This window comes from Myotis myotis, unplaced genomic scaffold (genome assembly GCF_014108235.1).
Source record: "Myotis myotis isolate mMyoMyo1 unplaced genomic scaffold, mMyoMyo1.p scaffold_m19_p_10, whole genome shotgun sequence".
Classification (NCBI taxonomy): Eukaryota; Metazoa; Chordata; class Mammalia; order Chiroptera; family Vespertilionidae; genus Myotis; species Myotis myotis.
Genome location: NW_023416314.1, coordinates 68,640,989 through 68,655,422, shown reverse-complemented (window position 1 = coordinate 68,655,422; position 14,434 = coordinate 68,640,989). Strand labels below are relative to the sequence as shown.

General features: G+C 57.5%; 1 protein-coding gene across 2 annotated transcripts in view; it reads left to right on the top strand.

Moving 5' to 3' along the window:
• CD82 (CD82 molecule) overlaps positions 1-14,434 on the top strand; it is a 55,471-nt gene that overhangs the window by 26,988 nt on the left and 14,049 nt on the right. For both annotated transcript variants that reach the window (XM_036326118.1, XM_036326117.1), the window contains 3 exons: positions 6,674-6,746; positions 11,766-11,890; positions 12,011-12,085. In XM_036326118.1, coding sequence (XP_036182011.1) covers positions 6,674-6,746; positions 11,766-11,890; positions 12,011-12,085 — 273 coding nt within the window. The remainder of the gene's footprint in view (positions 1-6,673; positions 6,747-11,765; positions 11,891-12,010; positions 12,086-14,434) is intronic.

Below are 14,434 nucleotides of genomic sequence, written 5' to 3'. Positions count from 1 at the left end.
TCCTTGTCATCAGGGAACTGTGCGTGAGGGGGTGTCTCTGGATCCTTCTTGTCCTACCCTGACCCACCACCTTCCTCTGCCCCTCTGAGAACTTGCCTGTTTCAGTTCTGGCCTCAGCTGCCCTCACCACGCTCCCACCTGCACTGTGAAGGCTGTGCCCTGAGTCCCTGAGGGTGTGTGGGGGCTGTGCCCTGAGTCCCTGAGGGTGTGTGGGGGCTGTGCCCTGAGTCCCTGAGGGTGTGTGAAGGCTGTGCCCTGAGTCCCTGAGGGTGTGTGGGGGCTGTGCCCTGAGTCCCTGAGGGTGTGTGAAGGTTGTGCCCTGAGTCCCTGAGGGTGTGAGGGGGCTGTGCCCTGAGTCCCTGAGGGTGTGTGAAGGCTGTGCCCTGAGTCCCTGAGGGTGTGTGGAGGCTGTGCCCTGAGTCCCAGAGGGTGTGTGTGGGCTGTGCCCTGAGTCCCTGAGGGTGTGAGGGGGCTGTGCCCTGAGTCCCTGAAGGTGTGTGGAGGCTGCCCTGAGTCCTGGAGGGTGTGAGGGGGCTGTGCCCTGAGTCCCAGAGGGTGTGTGTGGGCTGTGCCCTGAGTCCCTGAGGGTGTGTCGAGGCTGTGCCCTGAGTCCCAGAGGGTGTGAGGGGGCTGTGCCCTGAGCCCCTGAGGGTGTGAGGGGGCTGTGCCCTGAGCCCCTGAGGGTGTGAGGGGGCTGTGCCCTGAGTCCCTGAGGGTGTGTGGGTGCTGTGCCCTGAGTCCCTGAGGGTGTGAGGGGGCTGTGCCCTGAGTCCCTGAGGGTGTGTGGAGGCTGTGCCCTGAGTCCCTGAGGGTGTGAGGGGGCTGTGCCCTGAGTCCTGGAGGGTGTGTGGAGGCTGTGCCCTGAGTCCCTGAGGGTGTGAGGGGGCTGTGCCCTGAGTCCCGGAGGGTGTGTGGAGGCTGTGCCCTGAGTCCCTGAGGGTGTGAGGGGGCTGTGCCCTGAGTCCTGGAGGGTGTGTGGAGGCTGTGCCCTGAGTCCCGGAGGGTGTGTGGAGGCTGTGCCCTGAGTCCCTGAGGGTGTGTGGAGGCTGTGCCCTGAGTCCCGGAGGGTGTGTGGAGGCTGTGCCCTGAGTCCCTGAGGGTGTGTGGGTGCTGTGCCCTGAGTCCCTGAGGGTGTGTGGAGGCTGTGCCCTGAGTCCCGGAGGGTGTGTGGGGGCTGTGCCCTGAGTCCCTGAGGGTGTGAGGGGGCTGTGCCCTGAGTCCCTGAGGGTGTGTGGAGGCTGTGCCCTGAGTCCCGGAGGGTGTGTGGTGGCTGTGCCCTGAGTCCCTGAGGGTGTGTGGGTGCTGTGCCCTGAGTCCCTGAGGGTGTGTGGAGGCTGTGCCCTGAGTCCCGGAGGGTGTGTGGAGGCTGTGCCCTGAGTCCCTGAGGGTGTGTGGAGGCTGTGCCCTGAGTCCCGGAGGGTGTGTGGCGGCTGTGCCCTGAGTCCCTGAGGGTGTGTGGGTGCTGTGCCCTGAGTCCCTGAGGGTGTGTGGAGGCTGTGCCCTGAGTCCCTGAGGGTGTGTGGAGGCTGTGCCCTAAGTCCCTGAGGGTGTGTGGGTGCTGTGCCCTGAGTCCCTGAGGGTGTGAGGGGGCTGTGCCCTGAGTCCCGGAGGGTGTGTGGAGGCTGTGCCCTGAGTCCCTGAGGGTGTGTGGAGGCTGTGCCCTGAGTCCCAGAGGGTGTGAGGGGGCTGTGCCCTGAGTCCTGGAGGGTGTGTGGGCGCTGTGCCCTGAGTCCTGGAGGGTGTGTGGGTGCTGTGCCCTGAGTCCCTGAAGGTGTGTGGGTGCTGTGCCCTGAGTCCCAGAGGGTGTGAGGGGGCTGTGCCCTGAGTCCTGGAGGGTGTGTGGGGGCTGTGCCCTGAGTCCTGGAGGGTGTGTGGGGGCTGTGCCCTGAATCCCAGAGGGTGTGAGGGGGCTGGGCTCTGGGCCAGGGGGAGGCACAGTTCCCTCTCCCCAGACCCAACCTGGCAGGCATCACCAGGTCCCTGAGCCAGGGGACGCCCAGATGTGAGCTCCATGCACATCTGGACCTGGTTTTTCTGGGGCCTTGATTCTCTTTGCTGGTCTGGCGCCGACTGACTCCTCTGCCTTGGAGTTGCCAGGATGATGGGGTGTGTGTGTGTGTGTGTGTGTGTGTGTGTGTTGTGTGAGAGAGGGTATATGAGTAGGTATGTGAGAGAGTGTATGAGTATGTATGTGAGAGTGTATGAGTAGTATTTGTGTGTGTGTGTGAGTGTATGAGTATGTGTGTGAGAGAGTGTATGAATATGAGTGTGTGAGAGGGTGTATGAGTGTGTATGTGTGTGTTGTGTGAGAGAGAGTGTATGAGTAGGTGTGTATGTGTGTGTGAGAGAGTATGAGTAGGTGTGTGTGAGAGAGAGTATATGAATGTGTGAGGGTGTATGAGTAGGAGTGTATATGCGTGAGTGTGTGAGGGAGAGAGAATATGTGCATGAGAACGTGTGTATGATGTGTGTGTGATGGGATGGGGGTGAGAGTGACCTAGAGGGGCCTTCACAGCCCGGACTAGTGCTGGGGGCTGCAGCCTTTCCATGCTCGTTCATCCCATGCTGTTAAAATCAGGTTCTGCAATAGGATGTTTCTTATGAACCAATTTTATTTTTAAAAATTATACACATGCATGCATATTTTTAAGAGAAGAAAAAAATACCTCTGAATGTTAATGTTGGATTCCTGGGAATTTGGGGTTTATTCTTTGTGCCTCTGCATTTTTCAAATGTTCTAAATAGATATGAATTATTTGTGGGGGGGAAATTGCTTTATATTACAAGTTACCTAGGATTACGGAAAGTTTAGAAAATAAAGAATCAATCTAAATTCCTCTTTATAACTTGAACTCAACACACAGATACTTACAAGTGAGTTCCTGGCATATGTAAGCTCACACATGTCACACATGTACATGCACATGCATATGGACCACCCTGGCTCCAGCCCCCCTCCCTCCTGAGCACCACGCTGAGCCCTTCACTGATGGCAGCCAGGCCTGGGAGCCACCCGGGCAGGGCCTGGGCACCTGGGCTTCCCCAGCTTGGCAGTCCGGCCCTCCTGGCTGGCCAGGTCTGTGGAAAGCAGCTGCCCAAGCAGCTGGAGCCAAGCCTTCCCTAGCAGGCAGGAGGCTCCCTGGTTTCTAGGGCCAGTGGGGGACGGGGTGGAGGGGTCTAGGGACAGGAGAGAGGGGTCTAGACTATATCCTAAAGATAGTGACGCTGCTTGGGGTTCAGGGCTGTAGACCCCCGCTCCCCATGCAGGAGGAGGGAGGGTAGAGACTTTGCAGCGAGAGGCCTCGGGCTTGATGGTTTTGGCCGACTGTCCTTTCCTGTTCTACTAGGCAGCCCTATGCAGCCAGCGACTGGAAAATTCTCTCTGGCCAGAGCCTGGGGCTGCTCTTGGGGCTTGGCTCCCTCCCAGCTACTCCAGGGGGCTGGCGGGAGTCAGCTGTTAACTCCCTGTGTGCTGGGGCCAGCATGGCCCCTCAGGATGTGGGGGTGTGGTGGGGAGGGAAGCGTCTATTACAGAGGAAAGGAGAGCTGGAGGCAACAGTGTGTGCTTGCTGTTCACTTGTCCACCAGCTGTATTTGACACCTCTGTGTACTCACACCCTGTGGGGGTGCCAGGTACACACTAACCAGCAGCAGAGCCGGTCATGGGGCTTATGTCCCGGGCGGTGGTGGGCTCCAGACAGACTTACCCAAACGGGTGATGAAATCGCAGTTGTAGGTTCTGGGAAGGAAGGATGTGGCCCTAGGAGAGCCGATAAGGCGCTTGACCTCAGCAGAACTTCCTGGAGCTCCGTGTGGCTGGGGAGAGAGGGTCGCAGCAGCAGGAACTGAGGCCAGCGGGGAACAGGACAGGGGCTGCCTCTCCAGGGCACAGCCCGCAGGCTTCCCAGAGCGATTCTGATCTTCGTTTGATGCACAGTGGGAAGCAGTCACGTGGTCGGACTTGTGGTTTGGAACTATTGCTCTGGCTGCCGTGTATGCTCTCACATGCACACGTGGACACGTGCATGTATGTTTTTGCCTACACCTTCCTGACCCAGACTCCTCATAAATTGCCCCATCAGCTTTTCTGACATCAGAGAACCCTGAGGCTGCTGGAGGAAGAATACTGACTATCAGGGTTCTGGCCCAGCCCTGGGGAGGGGGGCAGATTGTGGTAGAGCTGGGGAGGGGGTTCATGTGGGGTGTGTCCCGGGGCCCCAGACTTGGTTCTCAGAGAGAGGGGGTACCGTGGTGCCTCCCCCATTCTGGTCAGCCACCTGGCCTGGCCTCCTTTCTGGCTGGAGCAGGACCTGGTGGCTGACCTGCCATACCTGCGGGTCAGGCTGCAGTCATCGGACCTGCAGAGAAGCTGACAGAGCCGCACGGGGACTGGCCCGGGGTTTCTCTAGGAGAGCCAGGAGCTTAGTGGGCAGTCTGGGATTTGCTCTGTTTGGGATTACAATTGCCCTGAGGGAATTTTCTGCCCCGCCTCTCATCCCTCTTTGGAAGGGTGGCTCTCCCCACCCTGCCCTGCCCGGTGAGTGCGGGAGGTGGGTGAGGCAGGGTCTCCCTCTCCCTCGTGGGTTTGAGGTGACAGGAACAGATGTTGGGCCTGACTGGGGTGCTTGCCCAGCTGTGCTGTGAGGTTTGGGGTGGGGAGGGCAGGGATTCAGGAGTCTTTGGGAACCTAACTGCCAGGTTCTGTAAAGCCCCTTCTCCTTCGTCCCAGTAAGCTGTGCAGTCTGAGGCACCCCCACATGAGGGTACCTTCTCCTCCCCCGCACCTCCCTCCACCGAGACTGGCTTTCTGGGCTAAAGCCCAGGACAGACCCCAATTATCCCTGTAGCTGAGGTGCCACCATCTGACCCAGCCTAACAGTCAGACCTGGCTTTGAGCCCCTGGTGGATGAATTGGATGACCTTGAGCAAGGTCAGGGCCTCAGTATCCCCACCTGTAAAAGGAAAACAATAACAGGGCCCATCTGCCAAGGAGAGAAGAGGGACGAGTGAGCTGCTGGGAGACTGGGGAACAATGCGGGGTGGTCATCTGCCTTCATCTCCATGATCATCACCTGCTGCTGTCTTTAAGGGGCCTGGACTAGGGTGGGGCGAGTGAGGTGCTCACTTCCGGATCAGAAACAGTGCCGTGCTACGCCACATTGGGGGCCCACTCCTCGTCAAAAGGAAAAATCGGCCCCGGCTGGCGTGGCTCAGTTTGTTGGGTGTTGTCCAATGCACCGAAAGGTTGCTGGTTTGATTCCAGCAAGTCAGGGCACATGCCTGGGTTGCAGGCTCAATCCCTGGCAGGGCATTGCAGAAGGAGGCAACTGATGGGTATTTCTCTCTCACACCAATGTCTCTCTCCCTCTCCCTTTCTCTTTCTAAAAATCAATAAAAATATTTTTAAAAGGAAAAATCAGTAATACTGAGACAGTTTTCATTTAGAACTATTTTGCTCATCATGGATTTTTTGCATTAATTTTGTTTTTAAATACTTGCTGTAAACTCTTATTTATCTTGGTGAGTCTTTTGGTGTCGCCTTAATTTTTAACACCTGGAGCAAATGCCCATTTGCCTTCCTCAGGGTCCCAGCTCTGGTCCTCAGTGACAGTGGAGCAGGGCTAACCAAACCCGGGCTGGGATGCTAACCCCAGGCTGAGGGCTTTAGGGGCAGCTGCTGATCTTGTGCCCAGGGCTAGGGGGTGATGGCTGAGGTGGGAACCCAGGGCCAGTGGTAAAGGTGGGCGATGGGTTATCCCTAGGTGGGCCCAGGCCAGGCCCCAGGTCAAGGGCAGTCATAAGGGGTGATGCAGCTTCCCACCCAGAGAACCTATAGTTTTGTCCAGACTGTAGGCACTTCCCCGCCTTAACTGGCTTGGGGGGTTCCATCTGGGAGGTGGGCTCAGGTTGTGGGACTGCCCTGGTGAGGGGAGAGGCAGGAAATTCCTGGGCCTGGGCCTGTGCCCACGCCTGCCATGCTTCATTCCTTTGCCTTTCTACTCCTGCATTCACAGTTGGGTTCATGGACTCATTTATTTCCTGAGCCCTCAGCCCCTGGTGCAGGTACACACTGCGTGCAACCTTGCCCTGCCCTCCGGGGGCGCGCAGTCTAACCAGAGAGTCACGCATGGTAGTTAAACCCAGTGGAATGCCTATTTGAAGGGTCCCACAGTGGTTGCCACAGGAGCCCCTAAATCTGCCCGGGGGAGTCAGGAGGCTCCTGCGGAAGGAGGCCTTGGAGCCAAGCTCTGAAGGACAAGGTGGGTTTTAATGAGTTCAAGTTCATGGGGGTCCTCCCCAGAGCCTGGCTTGTTTGGGAGACTCCCAGCCCCCTAGCTGGGCTGGAGTGGAGAGGATGAGCGCTGAGTGTGGAAAAGGGCGAGGAGATAAGTCAGAGGGCACCCTGGCAGGAGGCTGTGCTCCTCACACAGTCATGGGGAGACTGGAGGCAGGAGGGACTCCCCACCATGGTCCTGCTATCTGGATTGCTGGGTTCACTGGGATTTGGGGTTCGGGGCCTGAGGCCACTTTGACATCCTGGGTTGGGCAAGGATGGCGGTGGCCCCCCTGTATCCCCCTGGCCTGGGCTACAGGGACAGCTGGGCAGGGTTCTCTCCCCCACCTGCTCTCAGTCCCCGCATTAACCGCCCCCTTCTTCTTCTTCTTCTTCCAGATCCTAGGCGGAGTGATCCTGGGCTTCGGGGTGTGGATCCTGGCCGACAGGAGCAGTTTCATCTCTGTCCTGCGTAAGGAGCCCTCACTGCCCCTGCCCTGCCGGCCCTGGAAGGGAGGGCCAGGCGCAGGCAGGGCTGGTCCACAAGGACTTCAGCTCCAGAGCTGCTGGTCACTTTCCCAGCTGACCTCTGGCCCTGCCCAGTCCTGCCGCTGACTGGCTGCTGCGGGGGTTCCGGAAGGAATTTTCTCTCCCTCCCCAGACAAAGCAGCTGTTGTCTGGAGAACACTGGGAGGTGGGGAGGCTTGTTCTCCCATCCTGGGCCCTTCCCTCAGCCCTGACCTTGAGAAAGCCTCTTACATTCTCCACTGGCCTGTTCAGCCAAGTGTGGGCAGCAGTCCCTCCCCTTCCCAGCTCAGAGAGACGTAGGAAAGCCAGGAATGGCAGGTTGTTGGGTGTTGATGAGGTGCCTGCTGCATCCCTGGCACTGCCTAGGTGGGCCGGGCACGTGCACTGAGGAGGAAGGTACCAGCTGCCACTTCTGTTGTTCGTGCTCACAGGCCTAAGCATGTTGCATAGATCAGTTGTCTTAATCCCACAACAGCTCTGCGAGGTAGGAACTGTGCTATCCCTGCCTCAAAAATGAAGGAATGAGGTCCAAAGGACTCACGTCCCTTGCTCAAGTTCACGCAGCTTATGAGTGATAGGTGTGGGGCTTGAGCTCTGAGAGCTTTGGTCCTAAATGCTGCACATGGTGAGAGAGCCACAACACGGAAGCCCCCTCTTTCACTATTTAGAAGCAGGAAGAAAGACGCCCAAGATGATAAGAGCCATTCCCAGTCTACTCGCAGTCTCCTCCAGGAAGCCCACCAGGCTTGCTGCACTGACCTCTCATAGACACCTGTGGTGGGAGGGAAGCCGAGCACATGGCCCCAAGTAGCACAGTGATGCCACTCCCATCAGTGAGTGTGTCATCCTTGGCTCACTTCCCCTCCAAGCAGCTGTGGAGGTAGCAGGTTTGGACTCAGGCCCACGACAGCTGCTTGATTTGAATAAAACAGAACCGGGCTGGGATGGGTGATGGAGGGGCACACCTGTCACCGTGGCCCCGGGGGGCTGAGCCTTCTCCCCTCAGACCGTGACGGGAGCAAGGGTGATCCACCCGCCAGCCACATCAGATTCGACCTGGGGCTGTCAGTCTTCCCTCCTACTGGGGGGGCAGCAGACTGTTCCCCTATTTTGGGGCTAGGACCCGGGTTTCCTGTCTCAGCTGGGTGCTCACACTCCCATGCCCTCCCAGGAGGGGACCCATCCTCCTTGGCCTTGACTAAGTCCAGACTCACTACTTCCTGGGCCATAACCCACACCCAGTGGGCAATGTGCCACAGGGCAAAGTCTTGAGGCCCAGCCTGCTCATTTCTGCCCTTTTTACCCCGCCCCAAGGCTCCAGGGACTGCTCGCTACTCCCCCCTGCCTCCTCCTGCCTCCTCCTGCCTCCTCCCTGTTCAAGTCTGAGAATCTCAAGCTGGCCAGACTTTAGAGCAGTGGTTCTCAACCTTCTGGCCCTTTTTTAAATACAGTTCCTCATGTTGTGACCCAACCATAAAATTATTTTCGTTGCTACTTCATAACTGTAATGCTGCTACTGTTATGAATCATAATGTAAATATCTGATATGCAGGGTGGTCTTAGGCAACCCCCGTGAAAGGGTCGTTCGACCGCCAAAGGGGTCGTGACCCACAGGTTGAGAACCACTGCTTTAGAGGCTCCTGGATGCACACTGTGTGTTTTACCAATACCAGGCCTGGGACCCACCCCAAGGGTGTGGCCTGGAGCACCGTGGTTTTTACAAAGCTCCCCAGGTGTTTCCCCAGGCAGCCAGGGTTCAGAAACACCCATCTGATCGGCTAGCCCAGTCACTGTACCCTTGGGTAGACTGAAGCTTGGCAAGGGGAAAACGACTTGCTCAGAGTCACATAGCAAGTAAGGATGGGAGCCGGGAACCCAGGGCTCCTGACCTACTATGCGCAGGCTGCGTGACACAGCGCTTCTCTTACCTCATCGAATCCTCCCTGCATTTGTATCCACGTTTTACAGTGGAGGAAACTGAAGCACAGGGAGGGAAGTAACTTATCTGAGGGCACACGGCCAGAGGGTGGAGAGCCGGATGTGAGCCAGGTGGCATGGCTCCTGAGCCCCCACTTCCTGATCCCCTGTAGTTCTGCGGACACCACGGGCTCACACAGTGAGCGGAAGCAAGCACAGGGGTAAGAGTGCAGGTTCTGGATACAGGCTCCTCTGGTTCCAATCCCGGCTCTGCTGCCTGTGAGCTCTGTGATCCTGGGTACATTACTTCACCTCTCTGAGCCTCTTTGTCTGTAAAATAGAAGTAATAGAATGTACCTCGTAAGGTGATGGTGAGAAATTAAATGAGTTAATATTCAAAAAGAGTTTAGAAAACTCCTAGGTGATTGTTAAAGATTAATATTTATAACAATTGTAACATTAGTTATAATAATTGTAATTGTTAAAGAATAACATTAATAATACCCTCTAATCCTTATAACGTCTTTAGGAAGTAGGGCTTTGTTCCTTTTTACGGAGAAAGGAATAGAGGCCAGGGCAAGGGGTCCGCCACAAGACCGCCCGGAGCCTGCCTTTCGATGTGCTTCCATAAGGACTCGGCTCAGTCAGGGACGTGCCGGCCAAGTGCCCAGAGGCTGTGGGCAGCGGCGCTGGGATTAGAGCTCCCTCCTCGTGGTGCCCAGTCCCTTTGGGTTCGGCCACTTCCCTCTCCCTCGCTGGTACCTGCCTGGCCCAGTAAGATCAAGGTGTTTCTGCCACACACAGCGGATGGGTCACCCTGGAATAGTCACAGGTCCCTTCCTCAGTCAGTTGTCAGATAGGGGCCGGCCTGAGACCTGGGTGAGGACAGGGGCTGGTATCTGAGAAACCAAGATCCAGAGGCTCAGCTGCCTCTCAGCGGCAGAGCCGGAGCTGGGGTCTCAGCCCTGGGCCTGGCCTGCTGGCCACCTCGGCCGCCTCTCAGCCTCTCTGGGCCTCGGGCCCTTAGGGACCAATCAGGATGTGAGCCTGCCCTCCCGGGGCTGTGGTGGAAGGGAAGCAGGATGATGGATAAAGGGCCTTGCTGGGCTGCCACACACCAGGCAGTGCCAGGTCCTTTGTTCTAGGAGTTGTCATTGCTGGGAGGACCTGTCAGAACCCAAGCCCAGGAAGTTCAGGAAAAGTGAAATTTGTGGGCTCCTGCTGCCCATGGAGATTGCCCAGGGCCAGGGCGGCGAGGGCCTGGAACCAGAGGAAGCCCCACCCTCACCCAGCAGAGCCCTGCCCGGATTCCTGGAGGCCTGTGAGGAGCCAGACAGAGGCAGCCCTGCCCTGGCACCCTGAGCGTGGGGTGGGCGGGCCAGGCTCATCCTGAGTTCCAGAACATTCTGTCTGCCAACAGGAAGTGGAGCTGGACCAGGCCCTCCCCCCACCCACACTCCAGCTGTGTGGTTATTCCTTAAGGGCGCTAACCCCTCACGGCCTCCCAGGTCCCCCAGGGGTAGGCTGTGTTCTCCCTGGGCCGGCCCTGACTGTGCCCCAGTCCTATGGAGGCACATCACACATGCAGACTCCAGGCGGTCTTGTGCGGCACCCAGGAATCCATATCCCTAGGAAGTTCCTCTGATCGCTAGTGTGGTCTCCAGCCTCTGCTCCCAGCTGCCTCCTGGGAGTGAGCCCTCAGCCCCTGCCTGTAGGGGCACATTTACCCTGGCCTCCTGGTGTGTCCCAGCCTCAGGCTAGAGGGTACCCCATCCTACAGGCCAGAGGTGGACATGCGCTCTGCCCTGTGTGATCTGTTGGGCTTCTTGGGAAATGCCTGCACAGAACTGCCCATCTCCACCCACAGGGGCAGGCTCTGTCTGTCCATGGCCCTGGCGAGGGACTCTTGCCATTGCCTGTCATACTCCTCTCTCACGCTGGTCCCTTCTTTCTCCCCTTCTTTCCATTCTTCAAACGCATCGAGCTTACTCCTTCCTCAGGCCTTTGCACCTGCTGTTCCCACTGCCTGGAATGCTTTTCCCTTCCCTTGAGGTCTTGAATTGACTGACCTCTCCTTTCTCATCTCAGCTCAAACATCACCTGCTCAGACCAGCCTTCCTCATGCAACCCACTCCCTGCTCCATAGTTCTCCACGTTAGCCAGCTTAGCACCTCCATGGCCCTTTATGCAGCCAGAAGATTGTATTGTTTTCTTGTTGTCCCCACTCCCCGCCCCACATAATGTCAGCTCCTGGGTGTGGGGTACCTCTGCCGCCTGACTCTGCATCCCCAGCAGCCAGCACAGGGTCTGGCAGGTGGTGAGCACCTGGTAAACACGTGTTGGCTGAAGGAATGAGCAAGCGCCACACCTGTGCCAGGACATGTGCCCCGTGCATTGGTGGAAAGAGCGGCCTTGGAGGTCTGCACATTTCCAATCCCAGCTCTGGTCTGTGCTGGTGCAGCTCTCTGAGCCTCTGGTTCCGTTTCCTTGGCTGGAAGCGGCTGTGCTGAGTGATGTCAGAGTTGGAGGTGGCGTGTGAAGCCCAGGAGGCACAGGGAGTGGGCTGGAGAGGCAGGTCTTTAGTCCTATCTATGGGCGAGGAGGAAGGCAGGCAGTGGTGTCCGTGGCCCCAGCAGGACCTGCCAGTCCGCGGTTCGTTACTTCAGCAGCTACTCACTCATCCTGTTGCTGTGCCAGACACGGCTCGGGATCTGGGGGTTCAGCAGGAACAAACCTGAGTCCCTGCCCTCCTGGAGCTCTCATTCTTGTGGGGCTGCAGACAGGAGCAAGCGAGATTAGCAAAAGGTCGTCTTCTCACTCCTGGTCAGTGCTGAGATCAAGTGAAGCAGGGATGGGGTTAGGGTAGATTGGGGGAGGCACATCCAGGCAGCTTCCAAAGGGGGCGAGGAGCAGGTTCCTTGCTGGGGGGCTGACCCAGCACCCTGACTCCAAGGAAGGTCCTGGACCTTCGGGCCCTGCCCCTGATTCTGTACTTCATGAGGGCGAGACAGCCGGCCTGATGGCACACCCTCCCTCCCATCCCCAGAGGCCTCCTCCACCTCGCTCAGCGTGGGCGCCTACATCTTCATCGGCGTGGGGGCCGTCACCATGCTCATGGGCTTCCTGGGCTGCATCGGCGCCGTGAACGAGGTCCGCTGCCTGCTGGGGCTGGTGAGTAGCCCCCCTCTGCCTGTCCTGCCCTGAGCCCTGCGCGGCTCAGGCTGGGTGGGGAGCACCTGAGGGGGGACCTGGTGAGGGCTTCCAGCTAACCTACCGGCTCTGTGTTCCCAGTACTTCATCTTCCTCCTCCTGATCCTCATCGCCCAGGTGGCTGCTGGCGTCCTCTTCTATTTCAACATGGACAAGGTACGCACTCCTCCGTCCCGTGCCCAGCCGGCATTGGCCGGCCGCGTGGGGGATCCGCCCGGGCGGGTGGGGGGAGATGAAGCCTCAGCTGTCCCAGACGAGCCCCCTGGGTACAGGCAGCCTCCCCGTGGTCACACCGTGGACCCTTGGCCTGGAAGGCGGGGTCTGTGGGCAGAGTCTCCCTTGGACCAGGATCCCACTCCACCCCTCCCCGTTCCAGGCCTGTAGCCACTGTGCGCCAGCCGCTCGCCTCTCTCTGCCTGGTTCACCCTCTGCAAACTGGGGACAATAATGAAATCTAACTCTTTGGGTAGTTGGGAGGGTTCTGTGAGATTATGTTAGTGCTTGGCATGGTAAGGACTCAGTAAACGTTTTCATTAATGTGAAGGCTCCTTAGCAACTGTTAAACCCATGCCCCTCACCCACAGGTGAGGCCCAGGGAGGAGGCTGTCAATAAAAACCCCAGGCCTGTGCCAGAGGGAAGGTGCGCAGCTTTGTGGACGAGAATGTTAGACTTACTGTGCTTCAGATCTAAGGACACTGGTGCATGTAGCCAGCAGTCAAGCGTGGAAGGTCAGGGACCGTGGTCCTGGCTGTCTCTTCAGCATCCTCATTGTGGTGGCTTTTCCACAGCATGCCACTCACCTTGTGGTCCCACGGTGGCTGCCACAGCCCCGTCTCATGCTGCTGTGGTCAGATCAAGGGGAAGAAGAGCAAGGCCCCTAAAAACGTGCCCCAGATTGCGTTACAAAGGCACCCCTGGCGTTCAGGGTGGCTGAGAACGTATCTGGCTTTCCGACTCTAAAGACAGGGACACAAGGAGCTGGGAATGGCTGCTGGATGAACCAGTCAATTGTGATAATCACAGTTACTTAAGGAAGACCTACTATGTGCACATGGTAACTTCTAGAAGCTTTACACACATAGTATCTCCTCACAGCAGCTCTGTACAGTAAGTGTTAGGTTGTCAGACAGGAAAGCAGATGCTCAGAGAGATTAATCGCGATAGCAATGTCAGCAATAGTAACAGTAGCCTCCACCATCCCTACATCGGGTCAGCACAACCCATATGCTGGGGCAGTGTTGGCCACTTTACATTCATTCTTCCACTGATCCCCACCACGCTTCCCCAAGTGTGAGAGCCCTGTCCTACAGGTGAGCGCGTGAGGGCAGCCAGCAGGTCAACGGCCAGAGCAGGGAGCGCTCAGGCTCCCGGACTCCTGGAGGAGTTCACCGTGGCCCAGCTGGGCCGGGGCCTGCCTTCCTCCAGTGCTACAGGTCTGGTCCTCTGAGCAGGTGCAGAGCCGGCAGCCATGAGGGCTCCTGCATTTTACCATTTGAAGGTCAAGTTACCTCCAATCCCTCTTAGAAGGAAGTGAGAAAACATGACACCGTCAGTAGCTAACACTTAGGAAACACCTGGAACTGAATGTTGTGTACTGACTGCATTTACTATTCGGTCCTCACAGAAATCCTCTGAGGTCATGGATATGAAAACCCTCGTGTGCACATATGGAAGCTGAGGCACAGAGAGGTTAAGCAACTTGGCCAAAGGTCACACAGCTAGTAAATGGCAGAGCTGAGATCCAAACCCCAGCAACCTGGCTTCTGGGTTCACGCGGGTGAAATTTCTCACTGTGGTGGTTCCTACCTAAACCTGCTTTACTTATTTACAATCCACACCCAGCCTGTTTGCCAGGAGGACTGGCCCTGACTTCCTACAGAAAACCAAATTGGAGCAATCAGAATGCACACTGAGAGAGAGGAAGACCATTCTGCCTGAAGCCAGGGGATGAGATGCTCATGTAACGGAGGGCTAACTTGGACACGGAGCTTCCTGGCGGTCAAGGGAAAAGGGGAAACAGTTTCAGCAGATGACAGGAAGCTTGCTTGGCCACCACATAGGCAAATGCTTAGGGCAGGGAATGTCCTTTTCCAGAGACAGGGTTTGGGGATCAGTCCCTAGGGCTTTTCTGGGACCCAGTCAGTTGCACGTTATCATCAGGGTAGATCAGAACTGGGCTCCAGTGAGGTGGTTCCTATGACTCAGAAGCTAGTCAGCTCTGTCGGGTGCCGGGCAGTCCACCTTCTCACCCCTGTGTGTTTCCCCATCTCACAGTAATAAAGGTGGTGCCCATAGATGGGCACCAACCACACGCCAGGAGCTGACTTCATAACTCGACACACGCTTCAGTTTTGCAAGCATTTTCCACTTCAGGAAACCAAGGCCCAGAAAAGCAAAGTGACCTTTGGTCACGGTCACCCACAGGTTGGAGGTGTCAGAGTGGAGATTTCCCTCCGCTTCCTCTGGCTCAGGCCCATGCCTCCCCCGACACCACGCCGCCTGCC